The sequence below is a fragment of the Scatophagus argus genome, chromosome 20 (genome assembly GCF_020382885.2).
Source record: "Scatophagus argus isolate fScaArg1 chromosome 20, fScaArg1.pri, whole genome shotgun sequence".
Taxonomy (NCBI): domain Eukaryota; kingdom Metazoa; phylum Chordata; class Actinopteri; family Scatophagidae; genus Scatophagus; species Scatophagus argus.
Window position 1 is genome coordinate 12,209,678 of NC_058512.1, and position 26,629 is coordinate 12,236,306.

A 26,629-nucleotide genomic window follows, 5' to 3' on the forward strand; every position below is an offset into this window, starting at 1 on the left:
ATTTACAAACTACATTTTTAATATGTGCTTTCAAGAATAACATTTTTGATTATGTATGTGCATTTTAGTTTAGGAAAAAACATAATAATGCTCTGCATTCTTAAATGTCATCAATATCTTGATAGCTTGTCTATTCACTGCACTTTCTCATTCTTGTCTCAAGCTGTCCCATGTCTGTGTAGTTGCAGATAATTTTATTTTATTTTAGTTTTATCAGGATTTCCCAGCTGTCGCTATTGCTGCACAGATTTTGTCTTTCCTTGTCACTGAGCAGCAGTCTGATAGTGGCAGCACTTATTATTCACAGAGTGAAAATAACTTTCAGATAGACAGCAGATATAGCGTAGGCTGCAAAAGACAAACCATCTCACACTGGAATTACTGTGTCATCTTTAGGAATTTCATTTTAACTGCTTAAAGGATTCGTTTTGTCACATATGAGGTCAGAACTGTAGCAGGGTGAGGAACTGTGACACTAGTTTACTACTTATTTTATGATGCTGAGGGCTTGGACATGTCAGTTCCAAATTTGACTGTATGGTATCTATTCAAAGACAACTTTAACAGATAAATCTGACATTATGATAAAAAGCCACAGAGCAAATAAGGACTGTGTTATATCACTGACACCGTCGCTGTGTGTGATATAACACAGTCCTTATAGTCTGACAGATAGTGGGATTCTTCTCAGGCAACTCCATTAACACTGACACATATTTTGATAATAATGCTGATACCTATTGCCTATTACCAGGCCTTGTCCTGACCAAATTGGGGGAAAGTAGGAATTTATTAACATAAATCTACATTTGTATTTGTCTGCCACTCGCTAAAAATAAAACAGAACATTGAAGAATGTTACGCATGGTGAAGTAAGTAGAAATTATGAACGTTTACAGATATAATATAATTGAACTGTGGGTATTCATCAATAGACTAATATCAGCAAATCTGTCATATTTGTGATGCAGTTTTTTTTAAATGGAAGACATGAAAACAAACAAAAATCATTTAATTCAATAACAAACATTTTATAAAAACTGAATAATTTTGAGTTTGTCTGTTTAAAGTCTGTAATCTCATAAAAATATATTTGGAAAAATAAATTCATATTAGTTTGGAAATTGTACTGTAATGTGGACTGTTTTGATAGATTTAGCGTATAATACCCCCCTCCCACTCACACACCGTCGTCGTGGAGAGAGAAAGAGAGAGAGTAGGATTTCCGGTGTCTCCGTCCAATGAGCTGATTCCACATGCGGACACCGAACACCGCATTCGACGCACGCGAGAGCTGCAGCGGACAAACGCGATTGGTGCCGATCAGGACTCTAGTGATTCCGCAATACACAGTTAAAACAGGCGAAGGGAGCAGAGCTGCTACTTACCCACATGTGTAAATCATCTATTTGGACAAGTTTATTCTGGAATTCGCTGTTTTTTTGAAAGAGGACGATCTTCAAACATTCAATTGAGAGGGTGATGATAATATGTTTTGTTCGTTCAAGGTCTCCCAGGAAAACTAGTGGAGCACAGCCGGCGAATTCAAGCGGAGCCCAGCAGTTAGCTAGCTGTAGACTGTTAGCTATCCTTTAGCTCAGAGCCGCTAACTCGTTCACTCTCGCCAGGCACCTGCACACCGTGCTTGTCCTGTGTCATAGCTAACCGCTAAACAGTCAACACCGTGGGTCCCGCTCCTCTGCTCACTGCTGGTTTTATTTTAAGTGCTGGGCTGACATTAAGGAGGAGAGAACCGTGACAGGTTGAGGGCGAAACAAACGGTGTCCTTAAGTGGCCGTTCAACATGGACAACGCACACACAAAGACGGTTGAAGAAGTTTACAGCTTTTTTAACGTTAATGAAAGCACTGGTCTGAGTTTAGAGCAAGTGAAGAAACAACGGGAACGATATGGACCAAACGGTAAGGAGCTGATTAACATTAGTTCGTTTAATAACAAATAGCCATGCTATCTCCATGTCATGTATGGCCAATGGCTCCCGAGTTGTAACCGGCGACATGCCGAACATAAAGGAAGGTTGTTGACGTCACTATCTGTTGAAATACTGGCGTCACTTCTGTGACTCTCTTATTAACAGATAACTTAGATTGGCCCCTTTTACACAATGTATCTGTAATTTTGCTTCACTTCTGCTACAGCATTGTACAAATATTGTACATCAAATACTGACGCACTGCTTCTCCCCCTCTCTTTTGTCGGCGCTGTGAATGGGATGATCTACAGAATTGCCAGCTGAGGAGGGTAAGTGGACTAACGTGTATAAATGCAAACCGCCACTTACATGGCTTTAGAATCACTTATTCCTATTTTTTTCAATGCAAAGGAAATGCTGACATTGATTTTTTTTTTTTTAAATGTAACTCTTGTTGTTTCAGGTAAATCCCTTTGGGAACTAGTGATTGAACAGTTTGAAGATTTGCTTGTGAGAATCCTTTTACTTGCTGCCTGCATATCCTTTGTAAGTATAACACATGTTTTGATATGTGTACAGGTGGTTTGTTCAGTGTTTCAACTAATATGGATTAGATAGAGCTGTCTTAGTAAAATTAATGTAAATGCTCATACTTAACTTGAACACTTATGTGCAGCAAAGTGCTATACCTTTTAACTATATTATCAAGATTGGTAATGGTACACCAGAGGAGGTAGGTGTTCATTATGCAAAATAAAGTGTAGATTGACTATTTCATGGTGAAGTAGTGAGAACTTAAGAACATGTTTAATTTCCTTAAAGGCAGAATATTCTGTGTTTGTGGGACAAAAAAAAGTACAACGTGGCATTCTGCCAGTGAACATGGTGTTCATCTCCACCACCACCTCTTTTTTTCACCATTTCAGTGATGAGTTCAGTAGGTTTCAGTAACACCACTCTGTCATCCTGCAAAGTGTATATAGTCCTTTTCTGGTTTATTCAGAGCAGATCACAGCTTGACAAGAATGCTGTTCAAACTGGAGAAGAAAGGCACCCAAAATCCGTCTGGTGACACAACCCAGAGGACCTTTCTTTGTGGTTCTGTCTTAAGATATTATATGTCAGGGCGTGCAAGCGTTTGCTCTTGAAGTAGATCATAATAATTTAAGCCTCTTTGAGTCTGTTGTCTCAGAGAGAATCGTCATCACGAAGTCAGTACTTTAAAAGTAACACTGACATGTTGTTAATCTGGGAGCATATAGTTATGCCACTTGATGATTATGTGGCGCATATTTGGAATGAGCAGCATGCTTTATGTTAGGATGTTAAAAAAATGAAAGGGACACAAGAGAAGTCCAGATGTCTCTTTGATGATTACATTTTCTTGAGCTAACATACCATACTCTCTAATGATGACTAAAACTCTCAACATTAGATTGATGTCCAGTGTTCATGCTGTTAGCGTGAATACAACATATCAGTTTAATAAATTAACAGATATGATTTGTGATGCTTGTCTTCTTGTCACCAGTTAGTGGTAAGTTTATGTGTGGAACAGTGTTAGGTGAACTGTGTTGAAGCTCTGATTCTACTTGGATTGGCTGTTGGTATACTGACTGGGAATATAATTTGTCTCTAGGACAAGGCGATGACAGTCCGCTATGGATGCATAGTCTATAAATCACCTGCTACAGTACACAGTCCACTCTCAATCACAGAAGAACATACAGATACGTTTACATTTATTTCGGCGTGATAATACTTGGACTATAAAGGTGTATACAAAAGATTGTTATGTGTCGTGTTCAGGAACTGAAAGTTGCGACACAGTTTGATGGAATTATAATAATTCTATATATAAGTAAATAGGTTGGAATAGAGGATTTAGAACCACTGGCATTTCGTTTGACACAGTTGACTCCTGACACACATTCTAATAGAGGAGATGTGTTTACTGCAATGTCACATTCTCTGACATGGATTTCTAACATACTTGTATATGTAAAAGTCAAAGAGAAGTTCTTGCACAACTTCGCCCACTACTAATCCTAAAACAATTTATTGCCAAGTTAGTTTTCACATACAAGTAATTTGTCTTGGTACTTTGGTACACAATGATAAACATTGTCAGTGGAAGTACAGGAAATGACAAGAAGCATGCATTTAAAATAGAAATTTACAATAAAAAATATGAAACATATCTATGAATTGGTAATCCAATATTCACTATTGTCTATTAAATTAATTGCAAGAATATATTTCAAAAAAGTACACACCATGCAAACAGGGACACCCTATTTTCTGATGTGTCTTTGGTGGTGCAGCTAATAGTGATGTTTCAAGTGTCTCATACTTCAGTACTGTAATTTGTAGTATATTGTTGTTAATTTAATTTTCTCTGTTTTTTTTGTTTGTAGGTACTGGCCTGGTTTGAAGAGGGGGAAGAAACCGTCACAGCCTTTGTGGAGCCTTTTGTAATCCTACTTATTCTCATAGCAAATGCTATTGTAGGAGTCTGGCAGGTAAACACATAACATGGACAAATTTGCCATAGTATGGTTCATTCAAAACATCTAATTTAACCAAATATTTGTGCACTGTTAAAAGTATTTATAAACACTTGCCTTGACTGGCGATCATTTTTTTCTTTTGCCAAATTTAGTAGTAGTGATGGTAGATGGTGTCACATTTATGTGGAGAGCATGAGGGGCAATAGAATTTTGCTACCTGACCCTGTCCTGCCAGCTGTTCCTCATAGCAAACTTATTATGTTATGAGAAGGCTCATTAGCAGGAGGAGCAAAAAGCTGAAGGCACAGCTCAAAATCTTAACAGATTTTACTAAAATAGCAGGATACCACAGAAAGAAATTGTGCATAACTACAAAAAATGTTTTGTTCATTCCAGTTGTTGTCACCAAATGAGTTTTGGGAATGAACAAGCTGATTAGCAAGACCTACTGAAAGAGAAAACTAATGCCATGGAAAAAAACATAGAAACATTACCCATTAAGGCCAAGAATACAGCACACATCCTTTTGGATCTCCAGATTAAAAACACACAGTTCTCAAACACTTCTTCTTGTCTCAGTTGTAGTGGAATCCTGGCCCGCTCCACCTCCTTCTTACTTTCATCATCCTAGCCTTTCAGGGAAAACATATCTCTTACTATTTGACTGAACGGGACAGGGACAGCATTTGGTCTTCAAGAGTAAAATGAGAAAACAAAAGCAGTACATTTAAGTAGGGCCTGTAAGGAAGTATTTTTATGTCTCTTTGTTTGTATGTGCATGCTGAGTCTTGGCATTCCCCCAGTATTTACAGTGTCAGTTCCTTTGAGAGGTTTTATTGATTTGTCACTATATGCCCTAATTATAGGCAAGAAGCAAAGACAGCAACAGTCGTGGCTGGAAGCACTCATCTGGACACAGAGAAAAAAACTAATTATCTTTTTTATTTTCAATCAGCAGCCTTTCTGTTCAGATTGAGAATGGCCCAGAAAAAGAATGCATGTGTTACCCTGGAGTGAGTGATAGTAGATGGGTATATTGGCTCCTAATAGCATTGGATTAATGTACCCAAAAGCAGTTCAGGGCATATTTAATTGGCGTGAGATATCCCACATGGAACATCCCAACAGTAAGTTATTAACACATGTCAAGCTAATTAATCAAAATGTTTAATGACATCTCTTAAATAGCCATTTATCATTTACCTGGTATCAGCATTATACAGTATTACCTAGTATTAATTAATGCCTTTTGTTACACATTTTCTGTTGTTCCATGTATCTCTTTGTCTCTGTTGGGTAAAAGTTTATGTAAGAATAACAGGTAAATTCTACAACCCTTAGATATTTTTCTAGATTCGCTTGACAAGACACACACCCACACTAAGAAAGATCAGACATGCATTAAGAGAGACCTTACATGTCTCACAGATTAATATGTCTTTGGGGAACACCAGAATCATAATGTGTGGTTATCACGTACATGTGAGAATTTCTCCCCTGAGGCCAGTGTTGAAGATCAGTGGCTGTAAGTCTCGAGTGAAGCCATTTTTCTTGTCATAGATCAAAAGGGTGTTTCTTCATGTCCAGCATTCGTGTGTCTCCAGGCTTAAATATCTAACAACCTAACTTGAGGAACAGTCTTCATTATTGTAAATCAGACTACATCACACTTGGTCAAAGAAAACACTTAGGTAGATTGGGTGGGTCTCTGCTTAATTGTGTTGTAAATGATACACTCATAGAGGGCTCTGTTGTGTAAATGGGGAGTTGTTAAGTAGCTGGTTGTTGGCCTTTGTACTTGCAAAAAGCTTCTCTAAATGATGAAGAAGCAAAGACTACACATGCTTTGTTTCTGTTCTTATTCATATGTCCCTACATGTTTGAAGCAGTCGATGGTTTGTATGCCTTTCATCACTTCCTTTAACCTTGTAAACCCTCACCTTAGCTGGCAGCCATTTTAGAGGTTTTGTGTTCCTGCTGCTTCTCCTTACAAAGGACCTGAATGTCCTGGGGTTGTGTGCCCTGTCTTGCCATGTCTCATTGAGTGCTGCCTGCTAGATATCCAGGTTGGAAGCTGCCACTAAAACTGTCCATCCACCTATCTGAGAGCAGTCGGTTAGACAAGGTGAAGTCAGCACTAACAGAAAAGTGCAAGTGAAGAATGATTAGGGAGGAACTGAGCCAGCAAGGAGGTAATATTTGGGGAGACTGAAGTAAGAATCTATTTGTAGTCATTGTGGCACTTTCATGTATTTTTGGTATAGTAAAATCCCACTGTTATGGTAGCTCTAAGATAAGTTTTCTATCTTAAAAGAATACTTTGTGACCGGCAAAAAGCTTTCTCTCCAATTTTCCTCAATCTTTTGCAACAAGTCCCAGTGTCTAAATAATTCTTATCCCCTGTCTATCCTACACCACTGGTTGTTTTCTTGTAGTTTATTTTGTATTTGTTTCTTTACCACAAATATGTAAAGATCAGAGTCTTTATCAGTTTGTTTTGAATGATGTGCTAACTGAAACAGCATATCTAAGCAGCATATTGAGGTACTTTCTTTCCATCTTCCTTGTCATCCAGATCCTGTGACATGCCTGGTGTCTGTGTGAAACTTGCTTGTTTTTGATTGTTTAGGAACGAAATGCAGAAAACGCCATTGAAGCACTTAAGGAGTATGAGCCAGAGATGGGAAAAGTGTACCGCCAGGATAGGAAGAGTGTCCAGAGAATCAAAGCAAGGGACATTGTGCCTGGAGACATCGTGGAGGTGGCAGGTAAGAGAATTAAAAGCTTTGAGGGCGCATGCATCAAAAGTGATGTCATGTCATGTTGTGCACCTCCTAATTTTAGAGATTATGATTATGGACCTGTTTGTTTGTTTGTACACCCTCTGGTAGAGAATACTGCAGAACGTGCTTAACATTAAAGCTGCACACATGATAGAAGAAAGGTAGCTCAGGAACAAATTTGAGTAATATAAAGATACTCAATATAAACAAAATTCAGATTCCTAATGGATTTGAACCAAGGATTTTTATTTATTTACTGTTCACTTTGACTTTCCATGCAAAAAGTTTAGTGACATCAAGATATTGATAGGTTGAAACAACACATCTGTCATGTTGGCCAAAGGTTTAGCATATCATCTAGATTATAGCAATAAGAAATTTGTTTGATATATTCATGCTGGCTCCTTGTGAGACTAACATAAAAGATGATCATTTGCTCTGTATTAGTATCGGTCTTGTTAGGCTCACTGAATGGGTCACCTGACTGGCTTTTAAATATCTTAGCAGTATGAAAACATTTGCAACAATGTTCGTGAAGCTCGGCTGGGTTTTCAAATGAATAAGCAAATGTGTTTGATTTGTTTCATCTGATAAGTTAGTGATGTGCTGTTTTAACTGTATGGTGCCGGTGTTCTAAAAACATTTGCAGGTGATGAATCGATGGCTGTAATTCCATACACAGATGTTGTTGGTGACTGTAAGAAATGTAGAGATTGTAGAAATTGGTCATCATCTCCGTAAACATCATCAAAAGTGTTATGACGTACGCTTTACGTTTTTCAACATACACACATGAAGACACACACAGCTGATCTCTCATCCGGTTCATTCCCCTGACAATTTCAGAATGGCAGCACTGAGTAAGTAAAGCAGTTGTGTAATACAAGAGCAGAGGTCCAATCTGGTCCCCAACATCTTCTTTTCTTGGCTAACCTCAGCTTGGCTAGGGCCACATGTGTTTATGCTTTTTGCGTCACTGCTCCTTGTTTCTCTTGTTTTCTTCTTCTCAGTTTGCCTGTTTGTGTTGCCTTTCTTTTTTCTTTTAATTATGCCGTTTCCCATTAAAGACTTCTTTTCTTGGTACTTAAGCAAAGTTAAATAGAGTGTGATCCCAGAAAAGATTTACCGGCACTTTAATGTTTGTCTTTTCAGAACGTAAAAGAAAAGATTGTGTATTTACTCACTGAAGTTCCAGTGCCATACAGAGACAATGTTGTATTAAACTTTGTGAAGATGAGGACTTGAGGTATCACTTGGGTCAAAACCATAATCAGCACTTATGTAATTGCCTGGCATGGCATCATGGCTTATAGTGACTGTTGCCTTTTACTGCGGCTGCTGCACAGCTATGGAGCTGTCTGTTTTCCTCAAACATATTAAATTAAATCTTAACTTCCCTCCAGTAAATGACAGAATAATTGTATGACCAGGTTCTGCGTGTTGATTACTAAAAGTGAAGGCTGGACTTAATCTACTTCATTCTGCTCTGCTAGTTAAATTCCATAAAATGTACAGGGCTTTTTCCTGACACAGAATGTGTTCCAACAGTAATGATTAGTCCTACAGCATACAGTTAGCAGAAAAATTTCTCACAGTAAAGGTTTCATTTTGGTTGATAATTATTAGAATTTTTAATGATCTATTTTTGCCTGGCCAGTGGATGTATTTATTTATTTTTTTCATTTTAAAGTCATCTTGACTGGTGAGTCAAAAACGTTTTTTTTTCAGACTGTGTTGATATATTGTCCTATGTTACAAGTCAAGTAGAACCACTTTCTGTCTTGCTGCACTGACAAAGTCAGTGAAATGATTTAGTGGCAAACTAGCCAGTCTGCATGGTTTATATACACAATTACAGCCATGTGAGTTACTGTGTACGTCAACGATTTGTTTGCATAAATATGGTCCTAAACATGATAAATGGGCCTCTGGGCTCACATAAGTAATGAGGATGGAGTTGATCATCTGGTTTGAGTTGCACCGTATAGATCTGTCACTGAGTGTAATGAGCAGCATCTATGAAACCTACTGTAGTTGTGTTTACTTAGCCAAAGAGCTGTGTGTGCGTGTGTTTTTGTTAGTGGCGGCGGGAACAACGACTTGACCATTGAGTTGCGGGTTGTTGATGTATGAGTGTAATGCCCGGCTGCGAATTGTCTTGTCAGACAAGGCATATGGTTTATATCCTTCAAGTACTTTAGACCTTCAACTGTGATTATTTTGCCACACAAGTTAAAATGATCCATCGGAGCAATTGTTGTTAAGTGGTTAGTGGAACTCTCTGTGCTTGAGTGTGTGAATTTTTATGGTGAGACAAGGAGTGTATATACCATCTTTACAGGGAGAAAGATGTTTTTCCCCACAGTGTGTGCTTAATTCCCACAGGTAAGTATTTTGGCTGTTTGTTTTACTACAGTATGAACTGAGTATCACTGATCCCGGTTTGCTTTTGCTTTTAAGGACCGCATGAAGTGTCACACCTGCCCCCCTTTACAACCATTTGCATAGTCCTGAGATGCCAGCTTAATGGAATATAATCTAGCTTGTGGTCACCTACCATCTGAAGTTACTTGAAAAACCAAAATCTTTGATTTTCCTTTTTTTGTTCCCCGACTTTACCTTTCCTTATTATGTTCAGTTATGCCTTCAGTTTTTCTCTTGTGTTGCCAACATCATAATGTCTCACTCTCCCTCAGTTGGTCTCATGAGTATTGCAAGGTTTCATTAAAAAACATAAGTGACTCTACTGGCTTCATTTACTGCAATCATTCTACCGAGACAACAGTTTCTTTGCCCACTTCTACCTTTCTTATCTGACCATTGTTGCAACATCCTATGTATGAGGAATACAGTGTGTTTTTCTTGGCCACTTTCTTTCTATTCCCCTATTCTTGCTTTCTGGCTGCATGTAACTTGTGTGTGTATTATATGTATGACTGATCACCCCTGGTCTTCCTGGCTTGTGGTTTTTCTTTTCTTAGTCCAAGGGCAGTGTTCACTATTAACGCTGTTCTGCCCGGGAGGGAGCTGACAGCAAGACAGGGTTAGAAACCTTACAGATTCAGTTTGATAAATAATTTGTGCTCCAGTTGGCCACATGGCCAGATTTCCTCACTTGTGTTTAAAGAGTGTAGGATAGCCTGCCTATTGTCATCACCCAAGCTATTTGTTACTGCCCATCCCCTGCTGACCGTCTGTTCTACTTGTCCATGCTAGCTTGTCTTTTTTGGACAAGTCCCTTGAGGGCTGGAGGACCTCATGAGGGTCCCCAGAGGCTGCAGGCCTACGTGCTAACATATCAGGGAGCCCCAGTCACTGAGAAAGTATACAACCTCCTTAAGATGTTTAAAGTTTCACTGGGATGAAAACACCCTGCATCTGATGTAGGGGTGTATGTGATCATTTGACTGGTCGTTTAAACGTTGCTACCCTCCTTAGTCGGCTCCGGAAAAGCTAGTCAGTTAGTATACTGATAATTATTATTCTGTTAATGTTTTTCTTGAGCTAAGTGTATGTAGAACACCAATTTTTTTCAATTCAATAGTTCAATAGGTGTCACCGGTGCTTTGGGTAGATAGGTAAGAATTTTCAATCAGCGGACAGGTGTTGATGGATGGAGGAGCACAAATACTTTTCTGATCACTACATCTACACGTATATATATACGTATATAACCATAATCTGTTACTTATATTAATACATGCAATATTTCTTGCACAGCGTTTAACCTTTTTAGATTAAATTGTGATCCATTTTGATTGTTTTGAGTGTTTTCTTAAAAACTTTTTTAGAACTTCCTGTTTAAATGTCACAGAAATTAGTCATTAGGAACAGCTCTAGTCTGGTGGGGTGTTATCAATTGAATGTATGCAAAGTGACATTTGTCCCTCACTCTAGGGAACAGATAAAGTACTTTGTTCACATGGAAGAAAGAAAGGTCCTTATCCCAGCGGCTGTCTAATCTTTCCCAGAGAAGTAAGCACTGTTTTTTTTAAAAAAAGAGCATGTGATGTAAGATGAAAGGAAAGATAATGTCACGCTTAAGTTGAAACAGCTGCACATTTTGGGTAACTGCAACAAATTACTCTAAAAAGTTTTAAAATAATGGTATTCATTGCATAATGAATACCATGTTTGCCAAATGACAAACATTAATTTCAAAAATTGAATTATTTCATATGTTGCAATTTCATTTGTTTCAGGAGAAATGGGTTTTTAATCGTAACGAGCATAATATACTTATATTAACCAGTATACCCCTGTCTGTTATTGGCCTGGGTCTTATTTAAAAAAAGCTGTAATTATGAATAGATCTTCTTGCTGGCAAACTAGTCTATTTGCTAGTGAGTACAATGCTGTGACCTCATTCCCAGTATTACATCGTAAATACGTGGGTCTTAAGGCAGAGAATTAGTGACATTTTGTTGGTACCTTCCCACAGGGCTCTGGGTCTCAACTACTGGTATGTCCAGTTCTTCATGTTCCTCTGTGTTGTCCTTCATGCTGTGCTTGTTAATCTCCTTTACTATCTCCTGTCAGTTAAAGTAAACAATTAGCCAATTAATTAATTTAGTCGGTTGGAAGACAATTCTCGATTAATCATTTCAGTCATTTTTCAAGTAAAAATAACCAGCTTCTTAGATGTAAGGATTTTCTGCTTTTCTTTGTCATCTATCATAATAAATGAAGTGTTCTAGATTGTTGACTCGACGAAAGGAAAGTATTTGAAGATGTCATTTTAGGCTCTTAGAAATTATGAAAACAGTTCTTTTGGCATTTTACCGACTTCACTATTAATTGATTAATTGTGATATAAATGTACAGAGTAATCAACAATGAAAATAATGGTTGGTTGCAGCCATATAGTTAAGAGAGATCTAGTTTGAAGGCACGTGATGATGACGTGGTTATGGCAGCCTCTAGTCAAGTGAAGGACCAAATTAGGTAGTGCTGCTGGTACAGTACAGGGGAATTATCACTCATTGTGAAACCAATATTAGCACATATTATTTTACAGTACAGTAATAACGGCAATTTTTGGATCATTGGGATAGTATAACCAAGATGTGAAACAATGCAGCGTTGTGTTGATTGGTTACTTAGTTCTTGAGTAGAATTTCCTCACGTCAGTCTTTCTTGTAGTGGTCTAGAGCTGTCACAAACTGATGAATGCTGGGAATGAATGAATACTCAGTGTGCAAGGTTTCACACTGTTTCTATTTAAACTCCTGTGAAGAAAAGTGGGTTCTCCTTGCTTAGAACAGGAGTTTTTATGACACCCCCCCTCCCCCAAATCCAGCAGCACGTTTGCATCTGATCAAAATATTTTTCCCATTTTTGGATGTCTGTTTTGCAGGACTCATCTAATCCTCCTTCTCATTCTGTCCTCTCCTTTTTTCCCCTTTCTTCCACTCTACTCAGAAGGGCACTGCAGAGGCCCAAGGGTTGGTTTACATGTCTGTCACCACTCTCCACTGTCCACCGAGGGATCTCTTTAGAGCCTCTGGGTCATTGCTTTATAATACTTTTATCTCCACCCTTTCAAGCTTTGTGGTGTCTCACTGCAAGCTGAAAGTAATATTTCACTTTGGTGCAGCAGCGGCATTTTTCCATTGTGCTTTAGAATTTCATTAAAATGTCAGCCATCGGTTTTGGGTGCTGTGGGTACTCTTAGTTGGCTCATAGTCTTCCTGTAATAGATAGGGACATAGTTACAAGTCTTTGTACTGTGCGGACTCCTTTTAGAAATATTTTCTCATATTGCATTTTCTGACTCTTCATTATAGCTCTGACCTTTCATTACATAAATATATTGCATTTGCATTCTTATTTTATAGTTGTGCTTTGTAATGGTAAGCTCAAATTAAGAAACATAGATGAACCTGAATTTAAAACAAGGTCAATTAAACCACACATCTGAATGTTTGATTATCATCACTTTTTATCTGCCTGAATCAGACCCAAACTCAATTTGTTTGATTTTCGCCTTTTTATACATAGCTAATAAATGTCAGTGGGTTTAATGGTACTTCTCCTTTCTTCAGAGGAAGCACTTGTTTGGACTTTGGTGTATATTTACATTTTACGTTTGTTTTACTGGGGATTGCTAAAGCCATGTGTTAGTGGAAAGAATGAGCAGCAGTCTGTTTGCGTTCCTGTGCAGAGATGAGTGGAACATTAATAATGTTTGAATGCATGACTTTCCCTCAGCCTCTCTCTAATAAATAACTTGAGTTTGATTATTTTATTAGTCCCAAGGAGCATGACTTGGAGTAACACAGAAGCTGATTTTATTTTGAAGATTTAAGTGTCTGTGTGTGGTAATTTTTGTTTGTGTGTTGCATTTGTCTTAAAGTGTTTTCTCTTTTTCATAATGAAATGCATCTTTTACATGTAGGACATTACATGGCTGGATGCAGTATTTCATCAAAACTGAACACCATTCATGTGTTTTAATTGCTCGTATTGTACAGAGTATTCATCCACCTGTAGGCGGTGCCATTTTCAGGTGCTCTTAAATTTTGAAGAGGTACTTAAGTGTCTCCTGCGCTTTGTTGTCTCTGTCCACAGTTGGCGATAAAGTGCCTGCAGACATCAGGCTGTCTTCTATCAAGTCCACCACTCTGAGAGTAGACCAGTCAATTCTTACAGGTAAGACCATTTCTGAATTGTTTTGGCTGTGTGTTTCTGTCAGTTCATGTTTGTGTCTCTGTGTCCTCACCCATTACGCTTGATTATATATTTCAAATGTCTCCTGTATAGCAACTCACCTCTTTTGACACAGACACAAAAAGAACAAGCAGTTTCCTCCTCCTTTTGACGCACATGCCCTCATTACAGCCTGTTGTCATGGCTGCTCAGTCAATACCAAAACACAAAGAAGTGAGTGATGTAAGTAAATGTACAAATCTGTGGATGGATAATTGTCCTGCAGTGTAGATGGAAAGGGGGAGGATATTTAAGGATGTATAATGCACAAGAGAAGAGGTTTATGTGAATTAAGTCCTTAAGTCTCTTGTCTTCTTCTGCTGCCTTAATTGGTAGCAAATTCCATGGGATATTTCAGTGTTTCAGCTATTTTTCTCCTCTCTTCCCTTCCCCATTCATGGCCATACCGTTTGTCAAATGCTCCCTGCCTTACTCTATCATAACAGTGCAGACCTTGCACAGATGATTACACACAGAGACACACACAGTGCAAGCACACAGATATGGGCTTTGAAAGGCAGTGGCATTGCAGTATTTAGTAATTGTCAGGCCTGCCCAGTCAGCTGCAAAGCCTTTTCCACACATATCTGCCCAAAGTGTCAGCCAAGCATTGCAACTAACACTTTGCTCTTGCCACAGAAACACTCTCACTGCTTCCCCTTTCATATCTTTTGTTTCCTCTTCCTGCAGGAGAGTCTGTATCTGTGATCAAACACACTGACCCAGTGCCTGACCCACGTGCTGTCAACCAGGACAAGAAGAACATGCTCTTTTCTGTGAGTGACAAGGCCGTTGAGTCTATTCAGTATTATTTAAACTTTTTTTTCATCTGACTACATCTATGAAGGCAATGTTGTTATGTTTTTTTTTTTTATCTCTTACATCCATTCATCGTTTTGAAAATTATTGAAATTCTGGAAAATATTCAGTGATCTATTTATATCTTTTCACATGTGTGCAAGGTATCATACTGTAAAAGTGTCTGAACAACAATTTGTGGAGTAAAGTGATGTATTGACTCTTCTTTCAAAATGAATCTCCTTCCTACATCTTTGCGACACACGATTCTCAACATTTGTTAAACTAGTTGTTTTCTATTATCTGCCTTTCGCTACACTACAGGGCACCAACATTGCAGCTGGTAAGGCTGTTGGTGTGGTGGTGGCCACAGGTGGCAACACAGAGATTGGGAAAATCCGAGATGAGATGGCATCAACAGAGCAGGAGCGCACACCACTTCAGCAGAAGCTGGATGAGTTCGGACAGCAGCTATCTAAGGTAATTGTTAAGTTACATTATTCTCTCTCATTGTTGCTTTTTGGGCCTTTTTTTAGAATACTGTTACTGGTTGTGATCAACTGATTGCTGTTATATGATCTTTAAATTTAAACTTATGTTGTTTCATTCAAGGTTATTTCACTGATTTGCATTGCTGTGTGGATCATCAATATTGGACATTTCAACGACCCCGTCCATGGAGGCTCTTGGATCCGAGGCGCTGTGTATTACTTTAAGATTGCTGTGGCTCTGGCAGTTGCTGCTATCCCTGAGGGTAAGCTTCAGTGCTACACAGATGCAGCCGTGTCCTCAGCATGCTTGTTGCTCTGAAAGGATCCAGTGCTGTGCTATTATGAAGACTGCAGGCACACTTGATTTACTTTTAAGACTGTTTTTTTAATGGTTCATGATATGAGGAGAACGGATGGTATTTTCATCACTTGAATAAATAAATGAATATGAATGCCTGTCTCTGTTTTATTCTGTAACCATTTATCTCCACTCCTGTATGTCAAATCCTCCTCATTTCCTCTGTGGTTCTGTTGCTTTTTCTTTTCAGGTCTCCCTGCTGTCATCACTACTTGCCTGGCTCTGGGAACACGCCGCATGGCCAAGAAGAATGCTATTGTCCGCAGTCTGCCCTCTGTGGAGACCCTTGGCTGTACTTCTGTCATCTGTTCTGACAAGACTGGCACACTGACCACCAATCAGATGTCTGTGTGCAGGGTAAGAGTAGACCGAACCGTATCAGAGACAGAGAGAGGAAACCTCAAACCTCCAATATCGGCAGAAGGTTGATAGTGGATTGTTTTGTGAATATTATGTATTTATTCATAAGTCTTATACAAACGCACACCATGATCTAGATACAGAATAGAATTGTATTTTGACTGAAATGGTTTTTGATGGGGGTCAAACTAGCCTGCTTGCTTTGGCAGCCATAGTCAGGGGGAAACCAAACAGAAATCCCATTAGAAGATGTCAAACAATAATTCACAGTTTATCAAAGAATGAAGGTAAGGTACCAATGTCCATGAAAAAAGAAAATAATGATACATAACGCTGAAGAACTTTTGTCATTACTTCTTGACGATTGACGATTGAAGTTGCATTTGATTTAATTGTGAAAAGGTAATCCTCCATTTACCTCATTTTCCATATGTATCTCAAAGGCAAATCAAAAATGTATTGTCATTGAAAGCAGCCATTTAAAGTTGGCTCATTACCCTTCAGCAGTTGGCTCAGCTCACCTAAAATGATGTTGACAATGTTGGCTTATCTGACGACATTTACACTGGTGTCATAGTAACCAGCGTAACTATGTAAACAGTTGTCGTGTATTTCAGAGTCTTAGCAGGTGAGAATGTCCCACTAGGCTACTAACTAAATCAGTTTATATTAGGGTAGCTAAAGTTCTGAGTGATTAAAGTATTGATCAGTCATCGGACAAAAATAGGTCAATAACAATGACTGCGATAACTCTTTTGCACGATACTGAGAATTGCCATCTGCACAGCATAACCATTTTGTGCTGCCTTTGACCTGCTTGCGTGTGTAAATGGTGTAGACTACAGAACGCTCTCATAGTTAGTCCCGTAGTCATGCTCTCATAGTTAGTCCATGCTGAGGAATACTAGCTTAATTGCTATCATCAAAGTATGATAAATGAGCACACAGTGACAGGACATGCTCACTGTGTTCCACTGGATGAGTTGCCTGATGCAGATGGAACAAATGAATTTCATGTTCTTTTTGTACCTTACATTAGGATTGCATTGGGGAAAATACTTAAGTGACCCACCGTAATATTTAAACAGATGTCATAACGGGACCTTTCAAGCTGAAGCTACCACTGATAAAACTGAGTGATCCATCTCTTAAAGATTTTCTGATGCTTTCTGGGCTTTGACCAAATTACCGGTACTGAAATTCTTGTGGACCCAGCAGTGAGTAATCAAGTTGTTCTTTGACTGTGTATACCATACACATGGCCCCATGTGTCACCTGATGGCATGTTGCTGTCTACGTCCACTCCAAGGCAACAGCACAGTTATCGGTGACGGGGCCTGCAGTGCATAGAGAATTGGTCATTTCACATTGGGAGAAAAATGGGAAAGAAGTCCCAAAATAAGAAGAATTTAAAACAGTTGCCATACATGGAAAAAGCAAGGTCTGGCCTCTTTTCTGACATCTGAGAACTTTTTAAGTGTAAACTTTTCAGTGAGCAATAAAACAAGTCTGACAGCCCTTTGCTAACGGCAAAGATTTATTGCGCACTAAGCCCTGCTGATGTTGAATGTCTTAATAATGAATAATGAAGGATTTAGGCGCACTTTTGAATCATCTTTCACCTTTGACGGTGTGCATGAACATTTTCCCATACCTTTATGAGCACAAATAACTTCAGGTTATATGAGCTATTATAAATGTATTCTTTACAATTTGTCTATTTTAGCAGTACAAATTTTGAATGGCTTCCTCTTAAGTGTTGCTTTCCAGCTCCTTTCTTCCCATTAATTTTTTTGACATTGTATTTCTTCCTCCTGCTTCGTCCTTCCATCTTTCTTTCTTTGCTGTTCCTTTGCCTGTTGGTCTTCAGCTTCCCTCCCTCTTTCTTCCCGCGTCATTCCATTCTCCTCCCCCCTTCTTGTTCAGCCGGCATGCTGATCAGTATGCAGTAGTTAGTCACTCGCAGCAGAATCAGCAGTAGTGTTGCATAACTGACCTTGTGTTGATTCTCTCTCTTCTGTCTGTTTCCCTTTGCCTTGCACATCCTCCACAATCTCAAAGTCAAAAGTATGTTTAGCTGTTTTGGATGGCCTCATTTTTGTAACCACAGAATGATATGTGGCTATTAGATAGAGCTTGTGCTTGAAGCAACAGCAGCATCCAAACCACACAGGACTAAATGTTTCTCTTCAGTACAGTTCTTTACATGCTTTTGTGTTTTTGGTCTGACTTCCATTGACATCACTGCTTTTCATTGTCTTGTGTGTGCCCGAGTGGACTGCAACCACAATGCCAGCTCATCATTTTATTCAGATATATCTGTTTCGATCCCTAATGTATGCCCCTTTCAATTTTAGGCAAATGTGGTGCTTTTTATGTCAGACTGTCATGTGTAAATGAATGAATGCATACCATTGACAGCCATGGTAGCACTTATAGTGTTGTCTCCTTCAATAACTATGGAGTGATATCAAAATGGAAAATCAATAGCTTGGATGGAATTACTTGGATGGAAATAAATATTAATATAGCTTTTTTTGTGTTTACTAAAATTCCTTGGATTTTCAGTTCATGACATTTTAAATTAATTTACACAGCTGGTCAATAAACCACACACTGTAACCAGTATTTACCATTCCTTAACCAAAGATATGGATACTCAAGGTCAAACTATTTCCACCTTAAAGTGATTCACTTTCATACACTGTATTCATGTAGTGTGACTGCACACAGGAATTCTGTGTCTGCTTTGCTGTAGGATGACATTTATGGACCTTCCCTACCAGAGTGCCCAGTGTCTGCTTTGGTTCAGTGTTTCATCACTGTACTCTGTTCTATGTTCAGGAAGACTCATAATATGAAGGTTTCTTTCCTGTTGATGCTAGTCTGCTGCCACCTGCTGGATGCAGTGTCAACCCTTTTGTTTTGGCATTCAGACCTATATATTCAGTGTAATTGTATTCATATAGAACCCTAAAGTTTTGCTGCCCACAGAGTCTGTACTGAAGGTTTGTCTCTATTATGTTTGTGTTTCTAGATGTTCATCATTGATCGGGCAGAGAATGATCAGTGTTCATTAAAGGAATTCACTGTTACCGGCTCCACATATGCCCCAGATGGAGAAGTGTGAGTATACAATGTGCCATTAAATTAAAATAATGTATAATAAAGTAAATCCATTTCACATCTCTTTGAATGGATCCTTCTAAACTAAGGTGAACATTCTTTTTTGTACAGCACTTTGAATTATGCCATCTGGGTCTCAACTTGCTATAAATACCAATCCAACTCTTGTTTGTCATGTTTCTCATCTGGACAATTGGCATCCTGTCTACATCTGTGTTGTATTTAGGTTCCATGATGGCAAACCGGTCAGATGTTCCCAGTATGATGGCTTGGTGGAGCTGGCTTCTATCTGTGCTCTCTGTAACGATTCGTCATTGGATTATAATGAGGTTGGTACTGAATTTTCTTTCAACGGTTAGATAAAACTTTAGTGTTGCTGAGTTTAAAATGCCTCATGCCCATTTTGTGTGATATTTTCTGACGAAGATTGAGTACGTGTTGTTTTTTGTTAATTGATCTGCGTGTGTGTCTATCCAGACCAAAGGTGTGTATGAGAAAGTGGGTGAGGCCACTGAGACTGCTCTCACATGCCTGGTGGAGAAGATGAACGTGTTCGATACGAATGTTAAAGGCCTGTCCAAGATTGAGAGAGCCAATGCCTGTAATTCTGTATGTATTACTTCTTAATTCTTCAAAGTCATTTCCATGCAATGAAAACTGTGTTTTTGCATTTTCTGTACTTTTCTGTCAAATTAATTGTAGACATTTAAAAAACATTTGTGTTTTATCATATCTTTAGGTGATCAAGCAGCTAATGAAGAAGGAGTTTACGTTGGAATTTTCCAGAGACAGGAAGTCCATGTCTGTGTACTGCACTCCTAATAAGGCCCGTTCCTCTGTTGGCAAGATGTTTGTAAAAGTAAGAATTTAGACAAATTATTATTTTTGTCGGGATTTTTATTGTCGGGTTTGAACTGATGAAGGCTCTTACATAAAAACACAAAATTACTGGTGCCTTTAGATATCGTTGACCCCCTTTTTTGCTGGTAATTTGAAAAATGCTATGAAATTAAGCTTGTTTAAATACTGTTGTGTCTTCTGCGCCCCCATCTTCCTGTCTGTGCTTGCTCACAGGGTGCCCCCGAGGGAGTGATTGACAGGTGCACACACGTCCGTGTAGGCGTCAACAAGGTGCCCATGACTCCTGGCATAAAGGATAAACTCATGTCTGTGATCAGGGAATATGGAACTGGCAGGGACACCCTGCGCTGTCTGGCACTGGCCACACGAGACAGCCTCATGAACAAAGACAACCTCGTGTTGGAGGACTCCAGTCGCTTTATCGAATATGAGGTGAGAGTCAGACCAGATTGGCATGACTCACTTTTGGCTTTCAGGTTGCGTATTTGTTATAAGCGAGAATGAGCAAACTAATCAGAATTTTGCATTTATTTTTCCTTTCATCATCCAGACTGATCTGACATTTGTTGGCTGTGTGGGCATGCTGGATCCTCCCAGGGCTGAGGTGGCAGCCTCTATTAGACTCTGTCGTCTTGCAGGCATCCGAGTAATTATGATCACTGGAGACAACAAGGGTACGTGGAGAAAGTCACATCTGCTTAGACAGAAAATTTGACTTGCTCAATTTTTATTATAATTTTTTTTAAACTAAGAACATTCTGCCACTACACAGGTCTACAAATGGTCAAATACAGTATAGTTTTGCACGTATGCTTACAAATTAAATGCGCTCTCATTGGTATCTCAGGGACGGCAGTGGCCATCTGCAGACGTATTGGTATTTTTGGAGAGGATGATGATGTTTCCAGCATGGCGTTCACTGGCCGAGAGTTTGATGATCTCTCGCCTGCTGCACAGAGAGATGCTGTTGTCAAGGCCCGGTGCTTTGCCCGTGTTGAGCCTTCACATAAATCCAAGATTGTTGAGTATCTTCAGTCCTATGATGAAATCACAGCTATGGTAAGAAAAAAACTGGATAAAATTCTGCCATCTGTTAGTTTTCTGTTTTAAACACTCTCTTCAGCCATGCACAGTTTGCTCATGAACAAAATAAAAATCCTGTGATCAAATCAGATGAGATTACATAATTTTCTGCTCTGGTTTTCGCCCTCCCTTCAGACTGGTGATGGAGTAAACGACGCTCCGGCTTTGAAGAAGGCTGAAATTGGTATTGCCATGGGTTCAGGCACAGCTGTGGCCAAGACCGCCTCAGAGATGGTGCTGGCTGATGACAACTTCTCCACCATTGTGGCTGCAGTCGAAGAAGGCAGAGCCATTTATAATAATATGAAGCAGTTCATCAGATACCTCATCTCTTCAAACGTGGGCGAAGTTGTCTGGTAAGGCGGGTGTCTAGTTCCTATATAAGACACACTCCATTCTCTGTACAAACCAATTCCTCTAAAATGTGCACGTCGTATTGCTGTATCGCAGAATTGTTCTGACTCATTCATAATCACTGTCATGCTTCTTTTGCGTGTAGCATCTTCCTGACTGCCGCTCTGGGGTTCCCTGAAGCCCTTATTCCTGTCCAGCTGCTCTGGGTCAACCTGGTGACTGATGGTTTGCCTGCCACTGCTTTGGGCTTCAACCCACCAGACTTGGACATCATGAGCAAGCCGCCACGCAACGCCCGTGAGCCACTCATCTCTGGATGGCTCTTCTTCAGATACCTTGCCATTGGGTGTAAGTGGTTGTTGTGTGTGAGAGTCTTGCAGTGTTTCCCTTTTTCACCATGTTCAGTCAACAGCAAAGAAACTAGGGAGGAGGAGTCACCAAATCTGAAGTGGTATTTAATGAGAAATACCTGCTGATATTCTTTTGTTTTATTTATTGTTAGTGCACGGGTGTTCTATTAAAACAATGGGACACATCAACCATCAGCAGGTGGTTTTATTCCCTGGCAGGCTAGCAATTTGCTGGCTCAGATCTGCCACATTATGTGAAAATGTGAAAATGCTCCTAGAATATGCTTACATTTAATTGCAATTTCCCTTCAGCCTTGATTTAAGTAATCAGGCACTTGAGTCACTGTGCATGTATGAATGGTGTCTTTTTGGTTTGCATCTCCAGGTTATGTGGGTGCTGCCACTGTTGGTGCTGCTGCCTGGTGGTTTGTTGCTGCTGAGGATGGTCCAAGGATCACCTTTTACCAGCTGGTATGAATTATAGCCAGACAACTAATAAACAACTCGGGTTAATCTTCTGCCAGCTTTAATGTGTTTTTCTTTTTTATCAATTCTTAGAGTCACTTCCTCCAGTGTGGTCCAGAGAATCCAGACTTCCAGGATCTGGACTGCAAGGTGTTTGAGTCCCCTTACCCTATGACCATGGCCTTGTCTGTGCTGGTCACCATAGAGATGTGCAATGCCCTGAACAGGTTAGTTTGCGCAAGACATCCTCCTGTTTGTTAGTACCAATAAATTAGGTGATTAGTCTGATATGTTCAGCATAATTGTTTTCTTAGTCAACAAAAAAATCCCTGTCACTGTATTTTAACAATTTACCTCCAGATTTTTGCATTGTGCACTCTTATCTGCTTTTACTGTTGTTTGACTAGTGCTTCTTAATGTTTTAACTTAATGTTTTTAACATCTCCTTCATCACACACACACAAACCCTGCAATTTCTGTGCTGTAATAAATATACACTGCGGTATTTCTAAGTACTCTCAAGTCCGTGGCTGACTTTTTAACAAACACGCCCTCTCGTCTTTGTTGCTCAGTGTGTCAGAGAACCAGTCTCTGCTGAGGATGCCTCCCTGGGAGAATGTGTGGCTGCTGGGGGCCATCTGCCTCTCCATGTCTCTTCACTTCCTCATCCTCTATGTGGAACCTCTTCCAGTAAGAAACATTTCTTTTAGTGTGACTCATAGACGTGGATTCTGTTAAAATTGTCATGATACAGGAATGATATGTTCTGCCATCCAGCATGAAGCGAAAATGGTGATTCAGTCTGCTGGGACGTGGACCAAACAGACCAAAGCGCAATTCGACATCTGTTTTGTGTGTTTCTTTTCAGATCATCTTCCAGATCACCCCTCTGAACTTGACACAGTGGCTGATGGTGCTGAAGATCTCACTGCCTGTCATTCTCCTGGATGAGTTTCTTAAATTCGCAGCCAGGAACTACCTGGAGCCCGGTAAAGAACTGGAGAAGCCCGCCAGTTCCAAAGGCTGCTTCCTGTCTGCATGCATGGAGGGCATCTCCTGGCCCTTTGTGGCCATTTCCCTCCCCTTGGTCCTCTGGATCTACAGCTCCGACACTAACATGGCCGACATGTTCTGGTCCTGACTGACTTGAGCACAACCTCGACTTTTCCATTCCCCACCCCACCCCACCTCACCTCACCCTCACGCCATCACTTCCCTCTTTCCTCTCCCTCTTCCCTCTCTGCCTTCCTACATGTGCATAGCTAGCGTGTGTGCGTGTTTGTAGAGTTAGCGTGTGTACTTGTGTGTGCCTACCATGTGTGTATGAGAAGGACCAACTTTAACACATGAAACGTAACAAATAATATAAGATGATGATGTTGAGAATTCATCTGGTTTGAGTTGGGGATAGGATTTGATTACGGGTGAGGCTTTAAATGCGAGTGTTCAAAGACCATCACTCCTCTAGCTGTGGACTTTGTTGCTGGTTTGAAAGATAATATACTATTGCCATTTTTTTCTTAATGTCAATATTGCCTGTAAGGTTTATATTTTTAATGATTTGGGAATATCATTCTTATGTCACTACAACTAATTGTTTTGTTTTGCATCCCTCTTCAAGAAAATTAAGATATCAGAAATCCATTGATTTGTACAGAGATCGAATTTTATGCAATTTTTTTTTTTTTTTTTTTTTTTTTAATGGCTTTGTAAATTTTTTGACCAGCGTGGCTTAGACATTCCGCCTTGATTTATTTTCTAATGTTTACCATTGTGTCTTCAGTATAAACTCAGAACTTTTTCAGAAAGGACAAGCTCTGTGTGGCAGACGAGAGGACGGGGAAAGGTTTGGGAGTAAATGTTCCGATGCTCCGCTGAAACAAAAGAAAATCCTGAAAAACAAAATCCGCATGTCCTGTGACCAAGCATGAACTCTGTGTGGATTGGATTCTCATTTTTAATTTAATTGTGTGTGCCCCCCATGTAAAATAACTTCATTGATGTTTTGTTTTTTTTTTTAACTATAATAATTTGAAACCAAGCCAGTTTTTCTGCACTGGGCAGAGCACAGCTACCTCAATATGATAAAAAGGTTTTTTGTTTGTTTTTTTTTGTTTGTTTTTTTGTTTTTTTGCTCATCTCTAGATGCTTTTCCTAAATGGTCTTGCTAAAGCATAACATCTGAGGTGTGCCCCTATTTGCTTGTGCAGAAAACGGAACAAAATTTTCCTTCCCTCTAACATTTTTAAAGATATCTTTTGTTTGTATTGATTTTTGGTTTTTTTTTTTTGGCATTCATTAACTTAATGTGTTTTTCTTTGAAGACAGAACAGAGTGGGGATGATGTAAACCATCTCCATGGCGTTTGATTCAAAGGACAGTAATATTAAAATCTTAAAAAATACTAATATGAATCCTAACCAAATGAACTTTGATTACAAAAAGAACCCAAAATGATGTTGTTGATTTTTTTTTTTTTTTTTTTACTTTGAAGAAAAATACACTCATAAACCCTTTGAATCAAAGTGTTTTCTGTCTTTATTTTATATGACTGAGGCCAGTGGCTGTCAACATTACTCATATCCAGTGTTTTTTGTATCTACATATAATACTTGAATACAACTCATTTTAGTCACTAATACTTCAGTTTTCTTGGCACAACATGACTCACATCACAGAGAAAACAACTTGTGTATATTTGACTCTTACAGGCTTTAATATTAAGAGGTTGTAGTTTGTGCTAGACTTGCCATACTTTGTGGTAGTGTGTACATGTTGGATCAGAGCCCATACAGTCAACTGCATCTGTCTGTGACCCCTTAAACATTTTTATGGAAATGTATTTATGTAGGGGGCAAAGAAAAAAAACTGCTTAAAGCATGCTTTTGGGTAAAAGCCTGGGTTTGTTTGCACTGTGTGTTTGTGTTTCACTTTACAACAACTGTGTGCTTTTCCTCCTCAATGCCTTCCATTGGCTCCCCTGTCACTAGAGTGAGTATCCATTTGCTTTTTCCACATTTCACTGAACACCAGTTCACTACAGTCGAATCTGATTAAATAAGAGGACAGCAGAGAAATAGAGATTTGACTTCCATCATTTTGAGAGCATTTTTGGAATTAAGACTGAGCTTGGACGTTGACCACATGCCACTATGGTGAATGTTGCTTTGTCCTGTTCTTTTCACCCCTCTGACACTTGCTTATATTCACAACACCAATACCTGTTCTTGATAATATAGCAGAAATAAATGAACAGTTTTCATTGCTCATAGAATTTTGAATAGTGTTGCATACTAACAGTTTTTTTTCCCTCTCCTCCTTTTAGGTTGGCTCTTGTAAAAGCTTTGCAAAATTTTAAGGTTGGGCTCAGAGGCAGGATTAGTCCTGCCATCCAGCAAATGTGCTCACTCAAACTTCACTCACCTCCATGACACCATGATGACCAGCAGTGTGTGTGTGCGTGTGTACCCCTTGCACGACTTAAAGAAACAACAACAAAACAGCTATTTTCACAGTAATAAGATCAAATACATAAGGGTATACTTACAAGTGGCTTGGACTGGAAACGCAGTTCTCTTTGCCCACACGCACCACGACACACAGCCACACAAACACTTCTTAACACACTTATACCTCTGTGTGCAGATGCTATATCAGTATGACACTATTCCAGTTTTGTGTGTGGGGAACTTCTCAAAACCCTCAACGTTCCTTCTTGCATGAAGAACTTGTTTCCAACTTCCATGTTAGCTTGTCATGTAGAGAATCTTTAAAAACAAAGGATTGAATGGTCTTCGCTGTACATCAGTGTACAAAACATCCATGCATGCGTTTCAGCTGTATGTAGGCTTTGCTATTTGTATTTATAGATTCTAATGTATAATAATCAGATGACATTAAGATGGATATATATGTTAGGAAATCACTGTTTTTATTGTAAAGGTTTGGGTTATTTCACAATATTAGACATAGGGAAATTACTCATGCCGGACTCGACTGTGCTCTACTGGAGTTAGATTTTGTTTTTTTAACTTTAAGTTTTCCCCTTTAATTGCTGTAGGCCAACTGACCAATGATCTGTCTGCTTTCTTATGGATTTGTCCTTTGCATCGTGGACAACAGACTGACACTTTGATTCACTGGTAATCCTGCAATACAACAGTGTTCTCCTGTTTTCTTATTGCCTCTGCATCATTATTATTATTATTCTTATTCTTATAATTATTGTTATCATCATGTATCCTTATCAACTGCTGTAAAACTGTGATCTAATGAGAGGGGGCCCCTACCGTCCCCTCAGAGACACCTGGTTGAAGAATAATATTAACCATATGTAAAGAGACGATCATTATTGATGACTAATGATGATTGTACATGCATTACTGAGGTTGTTGTTTCAGGTAAATAAAACAATATAGTATTTGAATTGTGTCTTCTTTTTTTCAGTGT

The 26,629-nt window shown here is 39.2% G+C and overlaps 1 protein-coding gene across 2 annotated transcripts; it reads left to right on the top strand.

The window, feature by feature from the left end:
- Positions 1 to 1,248: 1,248 nt before the first annotated feature.
- Positions 1,249 to 26,594, top strand: atp2a2b (ATPase sarcoplasmic/endoplasmic reticulum Ca2+ transporting 2b). Of its 2 annotated transcripts, XM_046375069.1 has the most exons (24): positions 1,249 to 1,922; positions 2,245 to 2,262; positions 2,397 to 2,479; positions 4,351 to 4,455; positions 7,073 to 7,211; positions 13,797 to 13,877; positions 14,625 to 14,710; positions 15,057 to 15,212; positions 15,345 to 15,486; positions 15,772 to 15,938; positions 18,979 to 19,067; positions 19,294 to 19,396; positions 19,545 to 19,676; positions 19,807 to 19,926; positions 20,142 to 20,360; positions 20,479 to 20,602; positions 20,776 to 20,987; positions 21,147 to 21,367; positions 21,511 to 21,713; positions 22,101 to 22,186; positions 22,274 to 22,407; positions 22,753 to 22,870; positions 23,049 to 23,169; positions 25,506 to 26,594. In XM_046375069.1, exons 1-24 carry the CDS (start codon positions 1,805 to 1,807, stop codon positions 25,517 to 25,519), a joined length of 2,991 nt encoding a protein of 996 aa, XP_046231025.1. In that variant the 5' UTR covers positions 1,249 to 1,804; the 3' UTR covers positions 25,520 to 26,594. The 2 variants fall into 2 exon arrangements, with proteins under 2 accessions (XP_046231025.1, XP_046231024.1); XM_046375068.1 differs by lacking the exon at positions 25,506 to 26,594 and having other exon boundaries at positions 23,049 to 25,078.
- The last annotated feature ends 35 nt before the right edge of the window (positions 26,595 to 26,629 follow it).